Genomic DNA, 24,986 nt, shown 5'->3' with positions numbered 1-24,986 from the left:
AGGAAGATCAAAGTGACACACAATTACACTGAGAAAGTGTGATAGTGAACTTCGTAGCTGGGTTCAGGATTTGAACCCAGATCTCCCAGATTCTTGTCCAACACATTAACCACTACTCCAAATAGGTAGAGTTCTTGTACTCTGAGCTGGATTTAATTCAGTCTTCTTCTTACCTTGTTCTCTGGTGTAGGCAGCAGGGGCTTCTGTCATTATTAGCTGGATGGGACCAGGAAGATGTTGGACTTGGCTATGGCAGAAAGTTTGGTCTTTGCTCATGCCTGCTGCTGCCTTTTGTATTGTCCACACTACTCTGGGCTCCTTGACTGAGCAGTCCAGAGAGAAAACCACTCCAAAGAATGAATGCTCCATAGATACGTAGAATGTATGAGTGTAGAGTGTATGAGTGTAGAATGTATGAGTGAGATAATGACACCATCTCCTGTTGTGGATTTGACTTGTGAGGCTTTTAAAATATATTATCCTCCCCGTATGCTCTGCTGCCATTAAAAAAAAAAAATCAAATTAGTGAGTCACAGCCTAAAATACAGTTTTTAGGAAAAGGTAGGCAGCTTATGTAGTAGTAGTAAGATGTTGGCGAGGATTGCTAAATAAGCAGTTTGCATACAACTTGTGTTGGGGAAGGACCCCCATGGCATGAGGGCAGAGCACTATGCTTTGTATGCACAAAGATACAGTTGCTCACACTGGTATCTCCAGGAGGAAAAAAAGAGGTTTGGGTAGCAGGTGATTGGAAAGATAGCTCAGCCTGAGTCTCTAGAGAGCTGCCTACCATTTCAGAGCAGACAAAGCTGGGCAAAATGGACCAATTAGCTGGCCTGGTAGAGCAGCTTTCTACATTCTGCTTACAGACTCTTTCGAGGTAGAGGACTATTCTGAATAGCTGCTTGGAAAAAACCAGGTACCCCCCCCCCCCCCCCGCTTCAAGATGTGTGTGAGGCCTCCAGCCTAAAGGACAGGCATCTTGATACAACTTCTCACATGGCATTCTCAATACTGCCTTAACACTTGTAGGATTCTAGACCAGCTTACAAAAATACCTTGCGTGTAGCCACTGATGTTATAAATGGATGCCATTTTTCCTGAGTCTGCAGACGACAGACCTGAAGCTGTGACTCAGATGTCAGCTCCTGTGTGCCCACAGCCTCCCTCCTCCCGGCTAATCTCATTGGGGTTGTAGCTTTAAAGCCTAGTGACAACACTCTTTAAATGTCAGCATTAACTTTGGTTTGCTGATCATTTTAGCAGATGGAGTGAGAATAAAGCCCATGGGAAGGGGGGGGGGAGAGGACTAGGAGTTCCTACAGAGAAGGAAATGCAAGAGAGAGAGAGAGAGGCAGGCACCGCAGGTTGTATAACTCTGGTCCTAAGGGGGAACGTATCTTCCTAATGAGTAATGCCGGGCATGATGATAAGATAATGGCTGAGAATTTAAAAGCGGAAATATGTGTTATGCAAGTGCCATGCACTATCCTATTCAAGAACTGAGTTGGTGGATCACATCCCTGAATTTACACCTTGCCCTCAGGGCTATGACTAAAATGGAGTGCAACTGCTTTGCCAAACAAAGTTCACTGACAGGTTGGTGGTGGCAGTACTTTTGTCTCTGTGGATGTTTGCTTCTCTTCTCCCCGCCCCCGACCTGTTCAAATGATTGCTTCACACACATGTTCCCGTGGAAAATGGAAATCTTCCTTTCTCTGGCTGGTATATCAGAACATATTATATTCCCAGTCTGTTGTGCCTTGTTCTTCATTTCCACTAGAGAGAGAATGTTGTGGATGAACATAGAGCAAGATAGGAGCTGGGGTTTTTTTGCTTTGGCCATTTTTGCCCACAATTGCAGAACTGTGTGCTTGTTGGCTATTCCTGCAGCGTAGATAAGGACAGAAGTCTTTTACTAGGTCACTTGCCAATGGAGTTCAACGCTGTTGGAAAATCCTGCCCCCTATTCCCAAATGCATAGGAGCAGGCTGCCATTGCACTCTGCACATACACAGAGGTGCTTTTTATTGCTTTACATTGTCAGTACCAACTTCCCAGAACTGTACACAAGTTAAAGGGCTTTCCTTGGTCCAAACTGCTCTGTGCTGCCATTCCTGTGCACGTAAGTGTCGTGAGATGACATTGAGGTGGTTCACACATAATGCCAGACCATGGATTGTTCCGACATGAAAGAGCAGTTAAAGAAGGCTTGGAATCTCATGCTGCTTCTCGTGTGGCACTTCCCATAGCTTGTTTTGCCCACTGGGTACTTAGTGTGTTCTTTCCCTACAACCCTGTGTTGCATGACAGGGAGCCATCCAGATGTTGGACTCAACACTCATGATCCCCAGCTAGCATGGCCCGAGGTTCAGGGGCGATGGGAGTTGTAGTCCAGCAGCATCTGGAAGGTCATGGGCTCTAAATCCCTGCAATACTGGAATCAGGATCAAATGCTGATTTTCAATCCTGATTTGCAAGTTTGGTGAAAACTCTGGTTCTAATGCAACAGCAAATGAAGCTTTGTCTCAAAGTAGAAGGGCAGAGATCAGGCCGGAGAAGAATGGTGGGAACTGCTGCACATACGGAGTGAGGGGAGCCCAAGGCTTACTATGCTCTGCTCCTTTTAGTAGGTCTAGTGGGAGTTTCTGCACCTTAGGGTGAGTGGCTAACTGGCAAAGTGGATCACTCATGAAGCCTCAAACTAGATTTGTTTTCTCAGAAAGTTGCCCCAACATGTCCCTTGCATGATCATGATTCTGCCCATAGAAGATCACTCAGACTTTGAAAGTTCAAGAAGCAGCGACACTATAATATATAGAATGGCAACTGACCAGTTTATGGTAAACCTAAAAACCTCAATTTGTGTTCAAAGCAGTGCACCTCCTCTTACCTTTCTGTTCATGAAGGGAGGTTAAATCAAATATTGCTGCTCTCACTGTTCTCTTATCCTATGGCCAGTTGATTTGCCAAGCCTCCCTTTTGCGTGGGCCATTCTTTACTAAGCACTCCAATTTGTATTTGAAAGAAACAGTACCAAGCTTCAACTACATTCAGTATCCTACTTTTGACTGTGAAGTGTAGGGTCTAGGTCACTTTTGAGCTTTGCATAGAAATGTCCCTGATAGCATTCCATGGCCTTGGGCTCCGTTGTTTACATCATTTTTCTTATACCCATACGTGTATAAAATAAAAACATGCATAATATGTAATTTGATAAAAATATAAACAATATATATTTACACTTTGCAGCCTTCCCTTCTCCTAGCATTCTTACCTTTCGCTTTCTACATAGTCTCTAAGCACCTTACAACGTTTTAATAGCATAACAACAATACATTGCAATTTTAAAAATCCAAAAACTTGTAGAATAGACCCAGTAAAGCAGCAGCAAATAACTTCAGTAGCAAAATATCTTATCAAGCAAAATAATCAGAATCAGACAAATGCCTGGGGCAAAAGTTCTTACCTGGTGCCAAAAAGACATTAATGACTGGGCCAGGCAGACCTTACTAGGGAGACCCCTTGCACAGACAGGAAGCCAGAACCAAAAAGGACCTCTTCCTTGTTACCACTCTTCAAATTTCTCTCCAAGGAAGCACCCAGGTAAGGGCCTCTTGATACAGATCTAAGAGCCCCTATAGGGTCATGTTGGGACATTTCTGAAAAATACTGGGGTCTAGATCCGTATAAGGCTTTAAAGATCAAAACCAACTTCTTGAATTGGCCTTGGAATGTAAAGGCAACCAGTGCAGCTGAGCCAATATCAGCTTTATATGGTCATTTTGTCTCAAGTCTGTTTGCAATTGGGTATCTGCATTCTGCACTATGCTGTTTCTGAACAGTTTTCCAAAGCACCCTCATGTAAAGCACAATGCAGCCAGGTTACCTGTTCAGATAGGGTTGTAGTTGATCAGCAGCCTAAGCTTCTGGAAGGTGGAACTTGACACCACTGAAGCTACCTCTTCAAGTAACAGCAGTGGATCCAAAACTGTGAACCTGCTGTTTCAAAGAGAGCTCCCCATCTCCAGCATGCTGCACACCACTCAGCTGAACAGGTGAACCACCCACCAGCAGCATCTCAGTCTCATCAGCTTCACTTTATTGACACTCATCCAGTCGATTATTGCAACCAGGCAGCAGTTCAGCACATCACTGCCTCACCTGCAGAAGATGAAAAGGCAAAGTAGAAATGAGGCCGTTTCTAGTGACAGCACGCTTCAGAGCTCTGTATGACTCCTGCTTTTGTGTATGTGTTAAATAGCATGGAGGACAGAACCAGCCCTGTTGGACCCCTCACTGGAGAACCCACAGGGGCGTGCTGTATCCTCCAAGCACCACCACCTGGAGCCAACTATCCAAGTAGGAGTGGAGGCACTGCAGCATTGTGCCTCCAGCCCAGCAAGTCATCCCAGAAGGATACCATAGTTGATGGTATTGAAAGCCGCTGAGAGACTAGAGCATCAAAAGGGTCACACTCCTCTGTTTCCACTCCCCCTCGACACAGGTCATAATCCAGAGCGACGAGACGATTTCTGTGCCCATACTGGGCCTGAATCCTGATTGAAATGGATGTAGAAAATTAGTCTTCTACAAAGAGTGCCTGGATCTGCTTGGCAACCATTCTCTTGAGGAACTTTCCCAGAAAGGAACCTCTGCAGCTGTTCTGAAACTATTTTGAACTTCTGAACCCAGGGGTTTCTTTAGGAGTAGTCCACCACCACCTTCTTCAGGTGGCCCAGGCATTAATTACCTTTTCGCTCTATAAGACGCACCAGACCACAAGACGCACCTAGTTTTTGAAGGAGGAAAACAAGAAAAAAAATATTCTGAATCTCAAAAGCCAGAATAGCAAGAGGGATCGCTGTGCAGTGAAAGCAGCAATCCGTCTTGCCGTTCTGGCTTCTGGGATAGCTGTGCAGCCTGCATTCACTCCATAAGACGCACACACATTTCCCCTTACTTTTTAGGAGGGAAAAAGTGAGTCTTATAGAGCCAAAAATACGGTACCTTCCTGGCTCAGCCAGCTGCCCCCTCCCAGTCAGGTTTTGTAAGCTAAAAGGGACAAGGGTCCAAAATGCAAGTAGTTGCACAAACCTGACCATGTACCTTCTCCCAAGTCCTCAGGCTGCAGGATCTGAAACTCATTTAATGATCTTTTACCAAAAAAAGTGCTCCAGGCCACCCCACCAGAATTGATTGATTGTGTGTAATTATCTCTGCTGACTGTTGATAACACTTCATGCATCTAAAGTGGACGCTAATCCATAAAACCTGTTATAGTGGTACCTCGGGTTACATATGCTTCAGGTTACAGACTCCGCTAATCCAGAAATAGTGCTTCAGGTTAAGAACTTTGCTTCAGGATGAGAACAGAAATCGTGCTCCGGCGGCGCAGCAGCAGCAGGAGGCCCCATTAGCTAAAGTGGTGCTTCAGGTTAAGAACAGTTTCAGGTTAAGTACGGACCTCCGGAACGAATTAAATACTTAACCCGAGGTACCACTGTATAGTCTTCAAGGTGTCACACAACCTCTTGCTTTGGCAATATCTAAATGTAACTTTTGATTGTAATAGTCAGAGCTGTGCATTCTCAGTGACTATGTCCAACATGCTACTGGAAGGAATTAAGGTGCTACTGGAAGGAATTTTTTTATTTTGTTTTGACTATGTCCAACATGGGATTTGGAAATGGAGCAAATTCCAGTATTCTAAGAGTGGTTTTGTTTTTGTTTTTGTTTTAAAAAAGCTATAGGACACCAGAGGGGTCTAGGAAGCTCTGTGTGCATAATTTCCTATGGCTGAGAGCCTAAGTTTCAGACCTCTGTAGAACTTCTTCCCCTTTCACTTGCCTTATTTGGGGCAGAATAAGATATGCAAAACATGCATAATATATCCAACTTCTAGAATGCTACTTCTTTTGTATAGGCATTCTTTAGTCGCTGAGTGTTGCTAAGTGTAACAAGCCTGACACATTTGTGGCAAGACTATAAAGTTAAGATTTTGCAACCCCGGAAGCCCTAATTGTGTAAGCTTGTTATAAGCAAAATAAGTGGTGCTTCTGATCTTGCAGTAACTGATTTCTTTGACATAACACTGTCCTCAGCATTCACAGACAGGCTAACAGCTTAACTGGCACCAAACCGCTTGAGCTAGGTAAACCAATACTGATTACAGAATAAAGCAGGACCAGAAGGGGAGAAGAAACGTGATTTAATTATAATTTTTATAAGTGGTAGGTAGGAGAACTGAAAGTGGAAACTGCAGAGTGAAAATGGTTTCCTGGCCATAAAAAGCATATTCCAGAGTCTCACTTCCTCTTGCTTCCCTAGCTTCTCTGTAAATCAGGGTTAGATGTTTGTTTATATCTTACAAAAGTGTTTCTATACTACTATATCATACAATGTCAGGACAGCATACACCATTAAAACATAAAACACGTTTAAAACAATGCAGATACTGAGGTTCCAAGAATGCTGGAACGCATCCCCATGACTTCTGAATAACACATCCTAGAGCAGGATTCCTCACCCTCAGCCCTCCAGATGTTTTTGGTCTACAACTCCCATGATCCCTAGCTGGCAGGACCAGTGGTCAGGGATGCTGGGACTTGTAGTCTCAAAACATCTGGAGGGCTGAGGTTGAGGAAGCCTGTCCTAGAGAAATCTGCTTCTTCATTACAATTTTGCATGACCTGTGCTAATTTTAATTATGAATCTTGCTTGTTTAAATACAGATGAACTGAAACTGAGCTAGTTTTGCACAAGGTAACAAATCAATTCCTTTTGGAATCTCTTTCATTGGGACCTTCTCTCTGTTTGCTCTCCCTGACGAGCATGACGAGCCTGTTGCCAAAATGAATGGGATGATATTCTGCATCATGCTGCAGTGAAATCACTACAGCACAGTGTGGCGAGGTGGGAAGCATCCCTGTTTCCAAAGCAACTGGGGCAATGCTCTGCCTTACTAGTATAGTGCAGTTGCCATGACAACTGGCATGTTCCCTCCCTGTGCTGAGGGCGCAAAGCATTGACTATCCTTTGCCCTCAATGTCACAGAGCCAAAACATGGGTACATAGCCTCATGATGTTATGTTCCCCACATGATTCCTAACTGGTTGGGATCACTCAGAAGAAAGCAGAGCCCTCTACCCCACCCAGCTGCAGTGGCACCACAGCAGAGGAATAAATTGAGAGCTGTTAATCGTTGCCAACAGTACCAAGAAAGATACTATATACATGCATTTCAGTCAGGGACTTAGGTAGGCCCAACCTGCCTGTTACGTTATGGGGTGGGCTCCCTCCACCCAAATAAGTAGATTGTGAGGGGTCTTGGTACAGTGGTACCTCTGGTTACGAACTTAATTCATTCCAGAGGTCCGTTCTTAACCTGAAACCGTTCTTAACCTGAGGTACCACTTTAGCTAATGGTGCCTCCCGCTGCTGCTGCGCCACCCCCAGCATGCGATTTCTGTTCTCATCCTGAGGTAAAGTTCTTAACCCGAGGTACTACTTCCATGTTAGCGGAGTCTGTAACCCAAGGTGTTTGTAACCTGGGGTGTTTGTTACCCGAGGTACCACTGTACATGCCAAAAGGATGTCCTGGTCTTAGGGTCTTTGTGTTTAACCTTTTGTTTAAGGGGAGGGGGAAGCTGAAATACTTAGAGAATTAACTTTCATCAATTTATTGTAATCAAAAGATTATATGCACACACCATTACTGCAACAGCTTCCAAAATGCTATAGATGTTTTGTCATATGTATGCTTGATTTGGGCAGCATTCGACTAAGCTTTACTCAGATTAGACCCATTTAAATTAATGGACTTTATTAATTTCAGTGGGTCTGCTCTTGAGTACAGTCTTGTTTAATACCATCCATTATTTCTTAGCTTGGATGCCTTATGCTCAGGGATTGCCCACAAGGAAAGACAACGGGATGTATGTGTTGGCTGGGGTTTGCCACTTTATTGGGTTAGAATTCCACCTCTGAATGTTCATAAAATGTTTTTCACCTTCTAAAAGCTCTGCTTTTGCCTCAAACTTTTGGGAATGCAAATTTAGCACGGTCCTAACATTTAATTGTTAAATAGTTGGACACAATTTAGTATATAAACTGAAAATAAATGGCACCAAGAAAAAAAGGAGGTCTGCCACCCGGGCAAATTTTGCATTTTGTTGATGGGAAATGGTAAGGAGTTACACGGGAAATCACTGGAACAACTATTTTTAGAGCAGCAGAGAGTCTCGGCCCAGATTCAAGTAAGCCTCAGTTCTGGCCCTCAGCTGCACCTGGCTCCTTACAGGAGCACTGCCTAGGAGCGCCTGAGAGCCAGGAGAATTGGTTAGAGATCAAGGCAAGAGAGGCTGTAGCCTTCAGAGTTGGAGAGGAGGCAAGACAGGAACTGGGCAACAGTCCGAGTGGTCAGGCCAGGGTGGGGAAAGGAAGTAGGTGAAAAGGATGGGTAGGCAGGGAGAGGGGAAAAAAGCCTCTGGAGGGAAAAGGGCTAGGAAAGCCAGTGAAGGAATTTTGAAAGAGGTACGGTTAATATTTATTATTTTTTTAAATAAAATAAACAGTGCATTGAGAGGCAGGGGATAAGAGAGGAAAGCTGTTGTAGGAGGGAAAAGTGGATGTAAAAAGAGCAGGGAGAAGGAATAGGGTGAAATTAAAATGTGAAAGGCAGAAGAAGTGATGGGAGATGAATTACAAAAAAAAATTTTTTTGAGAGTTGGAGGGAGAAAGAAATAGAAAATAAAAAGCTTTGTGTTTAGAGCATCTAGATCTGCAAATTCCACCAGAAGTGTAGAGGATTGAATGTTACCTTTATTCTAAAACCTGCCATCCAACCAGTTGATTAAAAATGTGCCTCTGTAGCAGTGCTTAAAAACTAAAAGAATAAAAAGCCTTCTTAAGAAAAATTGAGGTCTGGATTAGCCCCCTCAAGGCCTGGTCAGAGTGAGTCTGGTAGACCTCATTGGGAAGACACGACCACTGGTAAGGTTCTGTTCTTTATAGATGACAGTTTAGCCACCTATCCAAATTAGGGCCACAGCAGCAGATTGAAGGCTGTGGGAATGTTTGCATGGAAGCAGGTATTTTAGCACACCCTTGGATTTGGTTAAGACTTGGGTAGGCTGCTGAGCAGATTAGGAATAATGAGGATGAAAAACGTTGATGTGCTCTGAGAGGGCTATGTGAGAGTAAGATGGAAGTGGCTTTTGGAGGAGTTGATGGCCTGAGGGTGTTGAAGCAAATACTTGAGTTGATAGGGTTAGATACTAGTGGCCCAAGGTCTCTCTTGAACAGGGGAGACAGCCACTTGCTTGCCTAATTTGTGAATTAACACTGCCCAGAATGCCTACATGTGATTGGGAGGTGACAGGACACAGAGAGACATGGGTGGACTTGGAATGGGGTAGCAAAACTTCCCCAAGGATATGAGGCTACTGTAGTCAGGTATGCTGTGGAGCCTCATACAATGAGGCCTAACAACACACACTCTCTCGTTTTTGTTAGCTTCTGACCTACACAATTGGAGTGTCCTGAAATAAAAGCCATCTCTTAACGACATATTTGACAAGTCTGAGATTGGGAAGGAGATTGTGGCGTAATCGTTGCAGGCAGGCTGAGTGCAAATCTTGCTGTTGTAATTTTTGGCTGGTGGAACCTCTCTGTTCCCATAAGGGGGGGAAATGGCATGCTCCACCCTCTTCTCTCACAACCAAAAGAACAAAACAGAAATGATTTATTTAAAAAAGAAAATAGGGTTGTGTGCAGCACTTAAGCAATTTCTTGTTTTGGTGGCAGCTAAATTTAGCTCCACCCGTGTCAACATTTAATTAAATGAGAAATATAATGGTACCCTGTGTGTCGTAGTCCCTGTGTGGTTTAATTTGCTAGTGAATCTTTTTTCTTCATTCAGAGTGTATGAGTTAATTGATAAACCAAATGGGATTTTAAAAAATATTTCCAAAAGTATAATTGCATGCTTCGTTGAAGAGGAGGGCACCTGAAGAAAGGGAGCAGGTGGAAATGATTGTGGGACTTAACAAAAAGAAGCCAGATGATTGCTTGCTTACTTGTAAATGGTTTCACTGCAGAAATAATAATATGCACATTGTTTTGATGGCAGTGGCAAGAGTTCTAGGATACAAGGTGTGTGAACAAGAGCTACTCCGCCAGAAGGATACCTCAGTGCTAGGAGAATTCTGGTGTTTACAGTGCTTGCAAAGCTACTGTGCTTTTGCTGCCAGTGGGAAAAAATGGGGGTGTTCCATACATTTCTGGGGTACATCAGCATGGTGTGTCTGCAGTCTTGTCAGTCATTGATCCATGATGTTGCTGGCTCCCTCTTTTATGTATGTTGTCCTCGGCCCTTATTGCTGCCCATGCTGATCCACACTCCTGATGTGAAAACACTTTTTGGTGTGTGCTCTCATCCCTGAAGGCCATTTTGCACATTGCACGACAGGGAGTGTAGGTTTGCCCTCAATAAGACACTCAGCAGTAAGGTGTGCAACCAGTTGCATCTTCCTGAGAAGTGTCCCGGCATGATGAATGTGTCTCTTTCACACTTATAAAATGCAGTGTGTGAAGTTCCAGGTTTTTTTACCCTGTGTAGCTAGGGTTAGATAATTTCCCTGCCCAGTGCCGACCTAAGAATTCCTGGCTAAATTGAGATTGTAACCTAGTTATTTATTTAGGTTCATGCATTATCTGCTTGACCAAATTTAGCACCATGGGCTGTGTTTTTTTTTAGTAATTGTGGGCAAACTAGTGAGCCACTTACATGTATTCAGATCTCTGCCTGTGGCCTCTGATGCATCCTTTTAGGAATGGCTTCTTTACATGGATGGTATCCCAACACTTTAAATGTTTCTTATGCCTGTGGTATATTTATTGCAGCTGATACATGGCTTATGATGAATGTGCTAAAACCTTCACAGCATCAAACAGCCTCTGTGCTTTCCATGCCATTTGAGGCTGAAAAGTGCAAACATTTAGCTAATAAAAGCCAACTGTTTGTTTATACTTTTCACATTCAGAAGGCTCCATCCGGTGAGTAGTTCTTCATCACCTGAGGTTTTGAATGTGTTTTTTTTAATCAAATGCTTGCTTTGGCTTGAGAGTCTTAATCTCATCCTAGCTTGACTAATTATAAAACAAGATTTGCCTCAAATTCTTAAGGTGGATCTGCTTCCCAATATTAAAAAGGTTAGCACCATAACCTTTATTTTGTGAATAATATAAGCGTTTTCACCCAGGTCATGTGCAATGGAGTTCCAGTGTGGAGTGAGATTAAGAAGTGTTCAATAGGACCAAGGAGACATGGAGTTCAAATCGCTTGCCAGCCATAGCTTGGGCCAGTCATATAGTACCCACCCAATCTACCTCACAGGGCTGTTGTGTGCATAAAACAGGGGAGGGGAAAGAACTCCCTTAGCTCCTTGGATGATAATGATGATGGTGATGATATTTATACCCCGCCCATTTGGCGCTGTTTCCCCAGGATGGATGAGATAGAAATGTACTAAATAAATAGTCATCCCCCCTCTTTGTTTTCATGCAGGTGCCAATATTGCCACTGGGGAAGAGGTAGCCATTAAGTTGGAATGTGTGAAAACCAAGCACCCGCAGCTCCACATCGAAAGCAAATTCTACAAGATGATGCAGGGAGGAGGTAAATTCAGCGAATAATGAAATACGAGTTGCTGTGAGGTACAGTGGGGTTTGGATATTAAACCTTGGTGCCTGCTTCTTGGTTTCTCATAAGGGCTGTGTGTGTTTCTCTTCCCTCTTAGTGGGCATCCCTTCCATTAAGTGGTGTGGAGCAGAGGGCGACTATAATGTGATGGTGATGGAACTTCTGGGACCCAGCCTGGAGGACCTCTTCAACTTCTGCTCTCGCAAGTTCAGCCTCAAGACTGTTCTGCTCTTGGCAGATCAGATGGTGAGTTCTTATAATCTGTTCTTTATGCTCACGTGTGCCTTTCTTCTCAGTTCCCTTCTTTGTAGCAGTAGTTCAAGATTTAATTATCCTAAATTATTACGCTTGAGTGGGGAATGGATAAAATGTGCACAAAGGGTGTCTTGTTCTGCAAGAGCTGGAGAAACATAAATCCTCATGTAGGAGAGATGGGGCATGTGTAGCGCATATGCTATTGGCCAGTGCTAGAAGATGCTGAGGGCAATGGGGGTGTGTGTTGCTAGAGTTGGTAGTTTGTGATGCACTTAGACCTGGGTGCTCTGAGTACCATGTTTCCACACCCTCTTTGGCGGCGGCAGCAGCAAGAAAATCCTGCTTCTGGCTCCCAAGTAAATGCATTTGAAATGTTCCTTTTGAAAACTTATTAAGCTCCAGAGGTCCTGTGATTAGGGCCACGTTTTCACTTTCCTGCTACCGAAGGACAGAAAGTTGGAATTAAAAGAAAGCTTGAGGTTCCTTGATTTCTCTTTGAGATAACATTGCAAGTTAGAGGAGACTTCAGGTTAACCCTCTTGTGTGTATGCGGTTTGCTGTATAGCCTGCAGTGCTATTAGTGGCCTTGGTTTCACAAATTTCTGTGTATATTCTCCTTCCTGGCACCATTTCCCAACCCATTTTCAGATCAGCCGTATCGAATACATTCATTCCAAGAATTTCATCCACCGAGATGTGAAGCCAGATAACTTTCTTATGGGGCTCGGCAAAAAGGGCAACCTTGTGTACATCATTGACTTCGGCCTGGCCAAGAAGTACCGTGATGCCCGCACTCACCAACACATCCCCTATCGGGAAAACAAAAACCTGACTGGCACAGCCCGCTATGCCTCTATAAATACTCACCTTGGAATTGGTAAGCTTGTCTTGTTACTATGGAGAGCATCGTTAGGTGGAGAAATGTTGTTGTGGCCTTCTATATGTTGCTGGGCTCCCATCAGCCTGCGTAGCCAGCGGGCAGGGATAATGAGAACCTTGAATCCACATGGTCTCCACCTTTACGTTAAACAGTAGTCCATTTCATAGTGGTTATAATTTTGCAAACTTGTGTAATAACTGCAGGGTACCACTCAACACTAAGCTGAGCTTTCTTGGTCTGCAATTGTGTGCTTTTTCAAAGTTCTGACATGGCCTAGACCCAGGGGTTATTTAACCGGCCCATGAGCTGCCCCCAAACCAAGCTGCCCGCTTGGCGAGTCTCCGCGCACTGCTCTAAACCAGCACAGCGCAGGGACTCGCTTCCACACCACCGGAAATCACATCTGCACAGATGCCAGAAATCACGGGCCCACGGGGGGGATCTCCGCTGGAGTGAACCGGCCCAGGCGAGGTAATCCTTGCCAACCCCTGCGCCAGACACATGAGGCCACCTTTTTTTGTACAGCAGGCCGAGGGCATTCTCTTACTTTGCTCCTTGCAGACTCCTTGGTGATGCTACTGGCAACCTAATAACTAATAACACTTAGCAATGGAAGCCCGTGGCATTAGTATCCAGTATGAGGTCTGTGTTTGAAACTTCAAATGGTGTAAACCATTCAGCATTTCAAGGAATTGATTACTCAAATTTTACACAGTGAAAAGAATTCTAATGCGCTTTTTTGATACGCCATGTGAGGCAGTCTTTTCTGAAATGCCAAATAACTATTTTGAATGCCTTCCTGTGTTTGGATAGAGCCAGGGAAAGAATGTCATTTTTCTCCCCCCCTCCCCCTCCCCCCAAAAATGGCACAGGGGAAATGTACTAGCAGATCTGTGTACTCTATGTAGGCTGGTCCTTCAAGAGTTCTAGAGGTCTTACTAGCCACACCCAGTTATTCAGGGAAAATGTTTTATCTCTTAAGTTTTAGTTGATTCTGCTCATTAATCACAGTTTGCAGCCCATCCTATGAACTTAGTCACAGTGTCCAATGGTTAGGCAGAACATTTTGTTCTATGCTGGTTACCCTGTCTCAAAAATGGAATTAAGAGAGCTGGGGAAGGCTTAAGGAGAGCACAACTGAAATGACCAGGGACTTGGAGGATTGGAGAACTTTTTCACCTTTGGTTTAGGGAGAAAGGATGGCTAAGGGGACACGGGAGGATATAAAATCATGAATCATTTCAAGAGAATCTGATAATTTATATCTTTCAGAGTACTGATAATTTATATATTTCAGGTCCTTCAGGTTGCTAAAAATCCACCTAAGGTTAATTATCTTCATGCAATGCATAATTAACTTTGGATTGATTGCTCAGATGGCTTTTTTTTTGGGGGGGGGGGAGGATTAGACAAACGTGTGGAGTCTTTGAATGGCAATCGGCTATGAAAGCTAAAAATGGTATTTCCTACCAACAAGGTATAACTGTTAACATCATGCTCTGCTTGGAAGCTTACAAGGGGCATCCTGCTGGACATTGGATCTGTAGCGTGACTCAGAAAGGCAAGTTGTTGTGAGAAATTCCCATCCTCTGCTAGCCTTTAATTGTGCTGCTGAAGATGAACGGAATGCATAGCAGAACTGAAGTAACAGTAGAACATGTTTTTTGGGCCCTTTGGCAGCTTAAGCTTCTGGACAATTGGCCAGTGACCAGGTCAGTGCATGATTAAATGTCAAATGTTAAACAGTCTTAAAATTTATCTGCCATGATGACTTCCTTTTGCTGCCTTGCTAAAAGAGAGAGAGAGAGAGATAGCTTATACCACATGCCTCAAGACCTGCTGTTGTCCCGTCCCCCCCCCCCCCCCGGAACTTGGAACGTGCAAATAATTTTTAGGCATGCAAATATTTTTTTATAGCTGCAGGAAATCCATTGACCTGCAAAATATCTTCCTCCCCATTGTGTTAAAAACAACAAAGCAGTAGTGTTGCTGAGTGGAAGATTGGAGGATCCCAGTACTGTAAATATGTTCTGCATCACATTGAGATCAACAAGAGGGAAATGTTTCACATGCTTTGTGTTTTGAGAGACATTTACTTGCATTTCCCTTAGTTGGGTCTGTTTTTGGGTGATTGGAAGTGTGGGGAGTGGGCTTCACTGTTTCTTCCTTGAATAAGTGGTTGTTGTTGTTTATAGTGTTTGTTAACATATTTACCAGCTGAGCAAAACTGACCCAATTCTGGACAGAATGTGTCTAGTACCAGTGTCCACTGGTAATGGGGGACAATCCATTCTTCAGCTTTAAATAATCCTAATAAGCTCCTAGGGAACAATGGGGTTCCCAGGAGTAGAGCTTTAAAATAGTATTATTATCCCCATCCCTGGTCCCTTAAGAGAAATATTAGTTTTGGCTTCTTGTATGAAATTCTAGCTCATGGAGACTCTTAAAATGTGGAATCTCATGACTAGGTATTTGCTTTTGTCATCATGGCCAATTGTCTTCATGCCATTTGGTTGGTTGCTGTGTTCTTTTGATAAAGATGCATCTGTAAGAATCTTGCAGTGATGAGCTTCATCAGCGGTAGCCAACATGGTGCCCTCATATGTTGCAAGACTTTAACTTGCATCATCACTGACTGTTGGCTATACTGGCTGGGGCTGATGGGAGTTGTAGTCTAGCAACATCTGAAGGGCACCATGTTGGCTACCGCAGTGTACATGCTCTGTAAAGGCTGATATTTCAGACAGCTTGGTCTTTTTTTAGATAGCAGTACAGTATGAAACACATGACCCGGAAGCTGTACGCCGGCTCCCTTGGCCAATAAAACGAGCGCCACAACCCCAGGGTCGGTCATGACTGGACCGGTCAGGGGTCCCTTTACCTTTACAGTATGAAACAAAAAGCAAATTATTATTTTTAAAATGGTATGGCAAGTCTTACACAACTATATTGTGAGGACTAGTGCTTATTACTGATTCAAACAGGAATATGATAAAGAACTTTCCTAATAAATTAGTCATCCAATTAGTTGCATGAATTTGAGAGACCAGTTGGTAGATTAGTATTGTTTGGGATGCTGTATATGCTTGTAAAAATCATTGGGGGTATTGGGAGAATATGGTTGCTATTTGCATATATTTGTCTCTTATTTATTGTGTAGATGCTCTGTGCTTTGCACACTGGAATTTTTCCTTCTCATTGTAAACCATTTTGGGTACCTTCTGTAGAAAAGCAGAATACAAATAGTAATCTTGAGTTGTGGTCTGTGGTAGTTTATGAAAAGAGCTGACAGACCACGGTTTGTGATCAGTCAGCAAACTAGAATCTGAAACCGTGGTTTGAAATTGTGGCTCATGCTGTTTTTCGGCATGCCGTGTCCCCCTTGGCCAACCATAGTTAAGGTCTCTGATCTGCCTCCAGAGGTCATTATGCCTGCAAATGGGGATGTGGAATAGACAGAAAATGAAATCAGATAAGCAGCCCGAACCATAGTTGTGAACTGCCCTGAGATCTGCGGATGAAGGGCACCCACAAAATTATGGTTAGTGCAAAGCAAGATTTGCCTGTTTTAAGTTGCCTGGATTGATAAAATGTGTGTTGGTCTTTATCTGCGCCTATTGTGCAGGCCATGTGTACATGCAGCAAGATTAAAAAGTTTACAATTGTCATGCAGGTTGTGTACATCTTCCTGCGTGGTGTTTTTCGTGTAAGAATTTTTTCATGGCTGAGGGGTTCCTTAGTCAAGGTTCTTTCAGCAAGGCTAACTGCTAGACTGTGTATGTAGTAGCCATGCATAAATCAGTCCCAGCTGCTGTTTGCATGAATGGATCTTTTGGACTTGGCAAATAAGCAGCTAAAGTGTGTGTTTGCATGTTGATTGGAGGGACCTTAAGACTCAGCAGTCTGACTTGCTTATTGTAATGAATGTTTTGACATTCCTCTTAGAAAGGCATACTGTATAAACCTGACTGATCTAGATATTTCAACCTTAAATAGTAACCTGCTGGAAATTCTGCTTTTTTGTTTTTCATTTAAATGAGTGGCTTGTCTAAGTGACTTAGTGTGACTTAGCCTTCTTGCAAGGCTAAGTAATCAGAAGCTCTAAATTAAAAAAAAAAATCTGTGGTGGGGGAAACCAAACTCGGGAAGCTGTAAATCTGTAAGCTACATTGAGAATGCAGATTTTGGAAATGTATCTTTTATTTTTTATTATCTTTTATGTTTGGATATTGTGGTACTGAAAGGCAGGGTGTAAAACACCTTCACTATTGCCACTTTACTAAGCAGGAATTGTGTTTTACTTTAAATGCACAATTACAGTCAGAGTTCTTCATTTAAAGAAAAACACGTTTAGTGACCAGAATCTCATGTTAGCTTATGACACAATATTATGTGCAGTACTATGTACTGTGATCTATTTTGAGGCAGGCCTACCAACTTGGAAGCCCCTGGACCAAATGCAGCATGCCAGTCATAGATTGCTGGCGGTCTGGGTCTGGACAGTCGCGCCCCCAGGCTGACCCTCCGTGTTAACATAAACTCTGCACTACTGAAACCTCGTAAATAAAATGGGCTTCAGGCACTTGTTGTACGCAAGGCCTAGTGGATTGTCTGAAGTCTTGTGAGGAGTCTAGGCAGGAGCTATAATTGGAGCCGGCAAAGCTTTTAAATGGACTTTTGACAAGTTTGCCATTATTCAGAGTCTAGAATTCTGTGCTTTAAAAATACCACCTTCTGAATTGGCAAATGTGGCTGGTTGACTTCATTTTGGCTGCCCAGATTTAGCAGCGATTTTAATGAATGAACCTAGTACATTTTTAATTCTGTAGTATACTTGTGTTTGATTTTTTAGGAAGGGGGGGGGGGAAATGCATTCTGTTGAACTTAATTTGGCTACAGTATTCTAAATTTGAATGTGCAGTGCAGTGATTACAGTGTCCAGAGGACATGCTGGGTGTGTATCTATTCAAACACTGAGTCGAGCGCTTCACCTGGACCTAGCAGGAAATAGTACTAGAAGGAACAATTTGGAAAAGGCAGCTCTCTAGTCAGCATGGAGTCGGGCATTCCAGTCAACATTCACATGCTCAAAATATGTCTTCCAGCATATCCTGCACCCTTTATATCTCGAGATATATGAAACAGACACCCAGAAGTGCCCAGGGAGATGGCCTGTAGCAGACTTTGTCTAAATAGCTGGAGTAGAAGGGCATAAATATCCGAATGGTGATTCCTCCCCTCTCCTTGCTCCAGCTGGGCCCCAGAGCCTTCCTGCTGATCCTGCCTTCTAGCATCTATAGTTGTTTTCATGCCAAAGTGTAAAGCATTATCCACATACTCCAGGTCAGGGAATAAAAATTTACTGATTTCTCTGATTTTTAATGCCAGTTAGCAGCAGGCAGGATCAAGCCCCAAATTGGCGTGATGTTGCCTGATGCTGCCGGTGCTTCTCCAGTGGGGTGTGGGTGGCACAGGTGGCTGTGGCAGGGCAGGGCGGCACTTCCTGTTAATGCCCCAAGTGGCAAAATGGTTAATCATGAACCTGGGCCCCAAGCACTCCGAAGCTCCATTCTGATTTATGATTCAAAATAGCTTCTGGTGCTGCGGGAAGCAGTGAAAAAGTAGATGCACACCTGCTTCTCACGGTTTTTCTGCTGCCATGGTGAAACCACCTACAGTGTCTGAGGCCAAGTCAATGTGAATAAACATAAAACTTTTCAGAAGTTACATTAAAAACAAAAACAAAACCCTGCTCCTCCCTGTTAATGTGTTAATTTAACATTGTTCTCACAGAGAGGATTCCACAGACAGTTGAACGCGTCTGTTCAGCTGAAGGAGCTGTATGACTTGAGTTGTGCCACAACAGATTTATTAGCCTCCTTTAATGTGCCTCAGGACTTTGGTCCTCTGCTGTAGCAAAAACAAACCAAAGGAGGCAAGCTTGTGTTTAGAATACAGGATAACACAAAGTCTCCACCCAGGAGCCCAAAGGGTGCGCAGGTGCTGAAACTTCCCCTTGAGGCACCTCCCTGAAGTCTGTTGCTTTTCTCTGAGGAGAGCTCTGGTGCTAGTTGTGAGCTCAGCTGGAAGAAAAGTGCTGGGGTGAGTGGGGGAGAGGCTGTGGCAGGCACAGGCTCAGGGTGCCCCTGCCAAATGAAGAAGGACCTTTTTGGGGGGAGTAGCATCCTGGCAAGGGGACAACATTCCCAGGCACTATCCTGCTGGTCTCCTTTTGCACCAAGTAAAGGCCTTTGTGTTCACCCAAGCCCTTTAAAAAAGTCTTATGAAACCTGGACTATCTGTGTTTACCTCTTGGGGTATGGTTTAAATGTTCGTTGCATTTTTCTTTATATTATGTACAAACACACACAGAGTGAGAGTCAGTGAATAAACTGACCAGGTAACATTATGTTATGTTAGAAGGTGCATAGAAGATATATATGCATATAGATAGGTAGAAACACACAAACATACTTCTGCTTTATATATGACTGGGGCAACCCCACTTTTCAAGATTCACATTTCTGTTCCCTTTGCACCTAACAACTTTTTCACTTCTTTGTTTATAATTTTTTTATTCTGCCTCTCCACCAAAATAGTGCTTAAGGCAGCTAACAGTGATAAACTTGTTTGTTAGCTTGTTCATTTCATTTGTGAATTGCTTCTCATGAAGCATCCCAAAGCACTTCAGCAATAAAAACAAATATAAGAACAAGTTTCAAGTCCAATAGGGAGACACATTGGATTTTTAAAAATACCCAGTAGTTGGGGAGAAAGGTCTTTGGTGGGTACTGAAAGGGTGATAGAGAAGACATGCCTGCCTTATATGAAACACAAATGAGTTCCAAAAGATGTAAAATGCAAAACATGGGTACTTCTCTGGGGTTTGTGTGGTCTGTTTTTTTAAAAAAAGAAAAAGCTACAAGCTGCTTTTCTCCTGCTGTATTTCCCCCTGTATCTGTAAAACTTTAGTAGTTTAATTTGTGGCGGCTTATATCATTTTGTATGGTAGCGTTTGTTTTAGAATATTGGGTTTTGATTACTTACTTATTTGTAACCTGCCTTTCTTCTAGAAAGCTCAGGGGAGTGCACACAATTCCCCTCCCTGTGTATTTTGTCCTCACAGTAACCCTGTGAGGTAGGATTGGCTGATAGAGTGTCTGTTCCAAAATCACCCAGTGAGCTTTGCGACTATGTGTGGATTAGAACCAGAATGGCTGTACAGTACTTCAGTTTGAGACAATGAAATCCTTTCTCAGTGATTAAAAATTCACTTGGGTCGTTGCTGCTACTTAGCCGCAGCACGGGTGCTGAGGATAAAATTGGATCAAGATGCATTGTAACCTGCCTTGAACCCTTATAAGCTAGCTGAGTTGTTATTAGGGAATGCTGGAGAAATTAGTACAATAAGAAAACAGCAAAAGGGAATGCTGTATCATTTTTCATACTGACAGTGTGATGAATATTGCTCAGTCTGTATACTAAATAGATCTTTTGGACAGGAAGCTCTTTTCTATATGGACAAATCTTTCAGAGACGGAGCTTCTTCTGTAGTAACCTCCCCCCCCCCCCATTCCTGATACGATCCAAACAAGGAAATGGCACAGATACAGGGAAGAGAAATCCAGCCACAGTAGAAAGATATTTCGGCCAAATGCATGCTAGAGGCCAAGTAATAAAGGTCAGGGCCACAGTCCATCACAGTTAAGCATGCTTAAGCCCATTTGATATCAATGAGCTTAAGAGTGCTTACCTCTGTACTAGATTTTATTTTTCTTCTCCTCAGCTGCACACTGAAATATGAACGGTTTCTGTTCTGTTCTTGTTTTTTACATTACTAGTGCTATCTGATAATTTATCAGCTATTCTGTCAACGGTAGGGTAAAAAGGCAGGGTCAGCTGAAACTTTAGGGAGCAGGAAACATGAAAAAGCAGAAGGATAGACACTTGGTGCCACATACGTTTTGGTCATGTGTGTTTCTCTCTCTCTATTTATATTTATATTTATATTTATATTTATATTTATATTTATATTTATATTTATATTTATATTTATATTTATATTTATATTTATATTTATATTTATATTTATATTTATATAAAAAATAGGGCAGGCAGACAGAAGTTATCCCTTTATCAACACACTGTGGTCTTGATGAAAATCACTTCCTTGAAGCTGCTATTTGCATCAGGAGGGAGTTTGCATTTAGACAGCGGCTGCTATTTCAAAAAGACAGGCCAAACCCACATGCGTTAACATAACACACAGTTTCCCCCGCCCTGAAACCAGTGCTAAATGTGGGTGTGCCATCCTTCTTAGCATCTGAGGAAGGACAAATCATATACAAAAGAGAGGTTGAATTCTAAAAAGCATCTAGAATTGATTTGTATCATCAGTTAGTACAGAGCCTTGTAAATAAGCCCAGAAAAGTTACAAGCCTTCTACACACACACACACACACCCCACAAACACACAGACACATGGGCCTGCTAAGGGCTAGCAGAGGAGAGATGACTCTGTCCCCCTCCTCCAGCAGGCTGTTGCCTTGCTTTGATGGGAGTTGAGGAGATGGGTTTCTTCCTCTGGCCGCCTGTTTGTTTTCTACTGGGCACCACCAACCTGATCCGTTGTCTGCATGCTATTCCTTGTCACCCATGGCTACTAGGCAAGTGCTTAAATACAAGCCTGATTATACATTTACTTTGGGTTATTAACTTTGGCTTCTGTTGGTCATGGGGAAAGGTAACTATTGAAGCCTTGATTATAGGAAATCTTTGCCTACAGCAGTTTCCTCAGAATCTCTTCTTTGCAGTCTTGAGTGCCTACTTTTCAAAAAGAAAGAAAGAAAGAAAGAAAGAAAGAAAGAAAGAAAGAAAGATAGCTGAAACTCCAAAGATCATGAATTGTGTACCAGTTTCAGTACCTCTTTTCCCTTCCATGGTTTTGTGCAACACATAGCCCTGCCTGGATCTCAGTCTTGCCACATACTTGCAGGACTCTGTCAGAGGGGATGAGCGCTGGGCCTGCTTTTTAAAATATAAATATAAACAAATCTTCATTTCTTGGCAGGATAAGCCAAATTCTCTGTTCTGTAGCTTGTCTAGATCATCACCTTGACTTTTCTGACGTAATGCAAGCTATTGCTGGAATAGCTCTGCTTCATGCATGTGTGTGCATCTGTTTCCAGAACAAAGTCGCCGTGATGACTTGGAGAGCTTGGGCTATGTGCTGATGTACTTCAACCTTGGCTCACTGCCTTGGCAAGGCCTGAAGGCTGCTACAAAGCGCCAGAAATATGAGCGCATCAGTGAGAAGAAGATGTCGACGCCCATCGAGGTGCTCTGCAAAGGCTACCCTTGTAAGTTCTTCCTTTGCATGCACAAGTTGCACGTGCCCTTGCATCTCCTACACTCAGAGATTCGTGTCTCCATAAACATACTCAAATTTGTCTAGTTGCCATCTTTGCATGTGCTCTGTGACCTTGCTACCTATGTAGGATCGAGGTGAACGTTGTTCCTCTGATTGCAAAATATTGGGTGAACAATCTGAGTCTTTCAACAAGTTCTGCCCCAGTAGTCTAAAAACTGTAGCTAAAGGGGCTGCCTCAAGAGGTAAGGGACAAGCCTGGGGAAGGGTCATAGCTGAGTGGCACAGTATCAGTTTTGCATACAGACGGTCCCAGGTTCAATCCCCAGTTAAGATTAGGAGAGAGCTGTCTGAAACTTTGGAGAGCTGCTGCCAGTCAGTGTAGACTCTACTGAACTAGATGGCTTAGCGGTCTGACTTGGTATGAGGAGGCTTCCTATGTTCCTAAAGCCTTGCTTGTACCTGAAGCAGTCCGCTGGGTATATGTTGGGCAAGCTCATTTCAGAGTCTCCAAATATAGGCCTCTGGGGCTTACACAGAGCAGGATTAAGTCCATATGCTATCCCCTTTATAGAGGGAATTGGAAGCCTTAAATGTGTGTATTCAAGTATGTTAAGTCGCAGAGTGTGATGGACAAATTTCACTGCCTATGAACAGATGCACAGCAGTCTGTCTTTCCTGCTTAAAGCATGGCCTCTCCCTGTACAGCATCAATACCAGAGGTGCATGCCCTCCCAATATACAAGTCCTGAGCCTCGATGGGCAGACCTGTATTTGTGAGAGGAAGGACTGAAAATCTGGGAGGAAAGTGGAAGGGGTGGCATGCAAGCCTGCCCGTTGGTTATTTCTCTCTGGTTTTGGGGAAAGGGGGGTAAATTTGGGGGCATGTATTTGGCAGCTTTCTGTGAGAATGAACTGGAGTAAGAAGGGGTAGGAATAGTCATGTACCAGCTACCTCTGCAAATGGACGAAATAAAAAGGGTTTTTGCACCAGGTGGGCTTTAGGCTTGATGACAGAAGAAGCACCACAGCTGAAAAGGTCTTTTCTTGGGTCCATAATATGACCCCAAGAGGATAGACAACAAAAATCTTAACTGCTAGCTAGGCTTGTTTTCCTTTCCCAACATTGCTGCCTAAAGTTGGTATGAGAAATAGCCAAAATATGAAATGAACACAACCATATAACATGTTCATGCTCCTCTGGCTCTTTGAAGTTGGAGAATTTATCATTGTTTATTTAAATCCTGAAAAAATTAAAACATACATAAAATAGAAAGACAAACAGGAAAACTGAAACATAATAACAAACCATAACAGAGTAATATTAACAGCAGATAATGTATCTAAAGATATAAAATACATTAAAAGATATTAAGTCTGGTGAAATTTCTGGAGGAAACGAAAAAGGCTTCACCTCGTGCTAAAAGTTGACAACTTAGTGCCGGGTGAGGGTCTCAAGGGAAGGCATTCCACAACTGCAGTGGCACCTTCAAAAAGGCCCCTCTATAACATGAAGACTTTATGAAGGCAAAGAAGAGAAGAGCAGTGCCTCATTGGGGGGACTGCTGTCCTTTATGGCAACCAATAATCTCTCCCTGCTTTTCTCCCAGCTGAGTTCTCAACATACCTCAACTTCTGCCGTTCGCTGCGGTTCGATGACAAACCAGATTATTCTTACTTGAGGCAGCTGTTCCGCAACCTCTTCCACCGCCAGGGTTTCTCCTATGACTACGTGTTCGACTGGAACATGCTCAAGTTTGTGAGTAATTCCAGTTCTGAGCCTTTTTGTTGTGTCCTGGAGTCTGTGTGTGCTTGTGAGCTGCAAGTGGAGGCGAGTGAGGTGAACAATAGGGATGGCCATGCTTGAGGGTCTCTTTTTTATTGATGGACTCTTGTGTTCACACATTATACTACTAATTCTTTTTAGTAGCAGGGTTCTGTGTCCTGACCTCAACTGCTGTTTGTTTGTTTTTCAAATTAGAAGCAAGTTCAAAACCCTGTATGGCTGTAGAAATAAGCTTGGAAACAAGTGCATAAAGATCACACCCACACAAATCATTTAAATAATATTTAAACTGCGTAGCTTCTTTCAACAAATCCTGGGAACTGTAGCTTGCCCCTCACAAAGCTACAATTCCCAGTACCTTTAATAAACTACATTTCCCAGGATTCTTTGGGGGAAGCCGTGTGTTTTAAACATATCATCAGGATGTGACCACAATCTCAGAAGACACACGACGGGGCTTCTTGTTCTGCACTGTTCCTTGTTGGACCATAGCCAAATATTTTTGTGATGAGGCCTAAAGATATGCTGAGGTGGCACTGTAAGTTAATGGAAAAACTTAAATATTTAGTTGTTGTGTTCTTAGTTTTGGCTAACCATGAGAGGGAGCGTGGGCTGGTGGGTGGTGTACCCTTTTGCTCCCCTTCCCTGAATGTTCAGCTTTCTGTTTTCTTAAGTGAAATGAGTCTCTGCCCTCAAATGTAAGTTGATTAGATATTAGATAACAATATAAGAGCAACCAAGCCCCTGATCTAGCAAGTTGGAGGGGGCAGTTGTATACCTGCGCTTGGCCTTGCCTGGCCGCCTCCTGCAAAGGAAGCTTCACCCATCAGCAGGAAATCCCTTCTGCTGAGGAGCAACCTCATGCATCTGCCCAAACAGCCTGGGAGCTGGCACAGCGAACGGGCATTTACCACCACCTTCTGTCCTGCCTGGCATGATCATCAGGTCTGTGGATGCAGCGCTGGCTGTGTCACTCCACTGAGCCGCACCACTG

At 43.3% G+C, this 24,986-nt stretch overlaps 1 protein-coding gene across 5 annotated transcripts in view; it reads left to right on the top strand.

Moving 5' to 3' along the window:
- Positions 1-24,986, top strand: part of CSNK1E (casein kinase 1 epsilon) — a 50,926-nt gene that overhangs the window by 20,643 nt on the left and 5,297 nt on the right. For all 5 annotated transcript variants that reach the window (XM_081879399.1, XM_081879395.1, XM_081879397.1 and 2 more), the window contains exons 3-7: positions 11,570-11,680; positions 11,802-11,950; positions 12,608-12,836; positions 22,028-22,198; positions 23,817-23,965. In XM_081879399.1, coding sequence (XP_081735525.1) covers positions 11,570-11,680; positions 11,802-11,950; positions 12,608-12,836; positions 22,028-22,198; positions 23,817-23,965 — 809 coding nt within the window. The remainder of the gene's footprint in view (positions 1-11,569; positions 11,681-11,801; positions 11,951-12,607; positions 12,837-22,027; positions 22,199-23,816; positions 23,966-24,986) is intronic.

This window comes from Podarcis erhardii (genome assembly GCF_964252035.2).
Source record: "Podarcis erhardii genome assembly, chromosome: 10".
NCBI lineage: Eukaryota > Metazoa > Chordata > Lepidosauria > Squamata > Lacertidae > Podarcis > Podarcis erhardii.
Note: the sequence above shows the minus strand (reverse complement) of the source record. Positions and strands in the feature narration are given on the sequence as shown.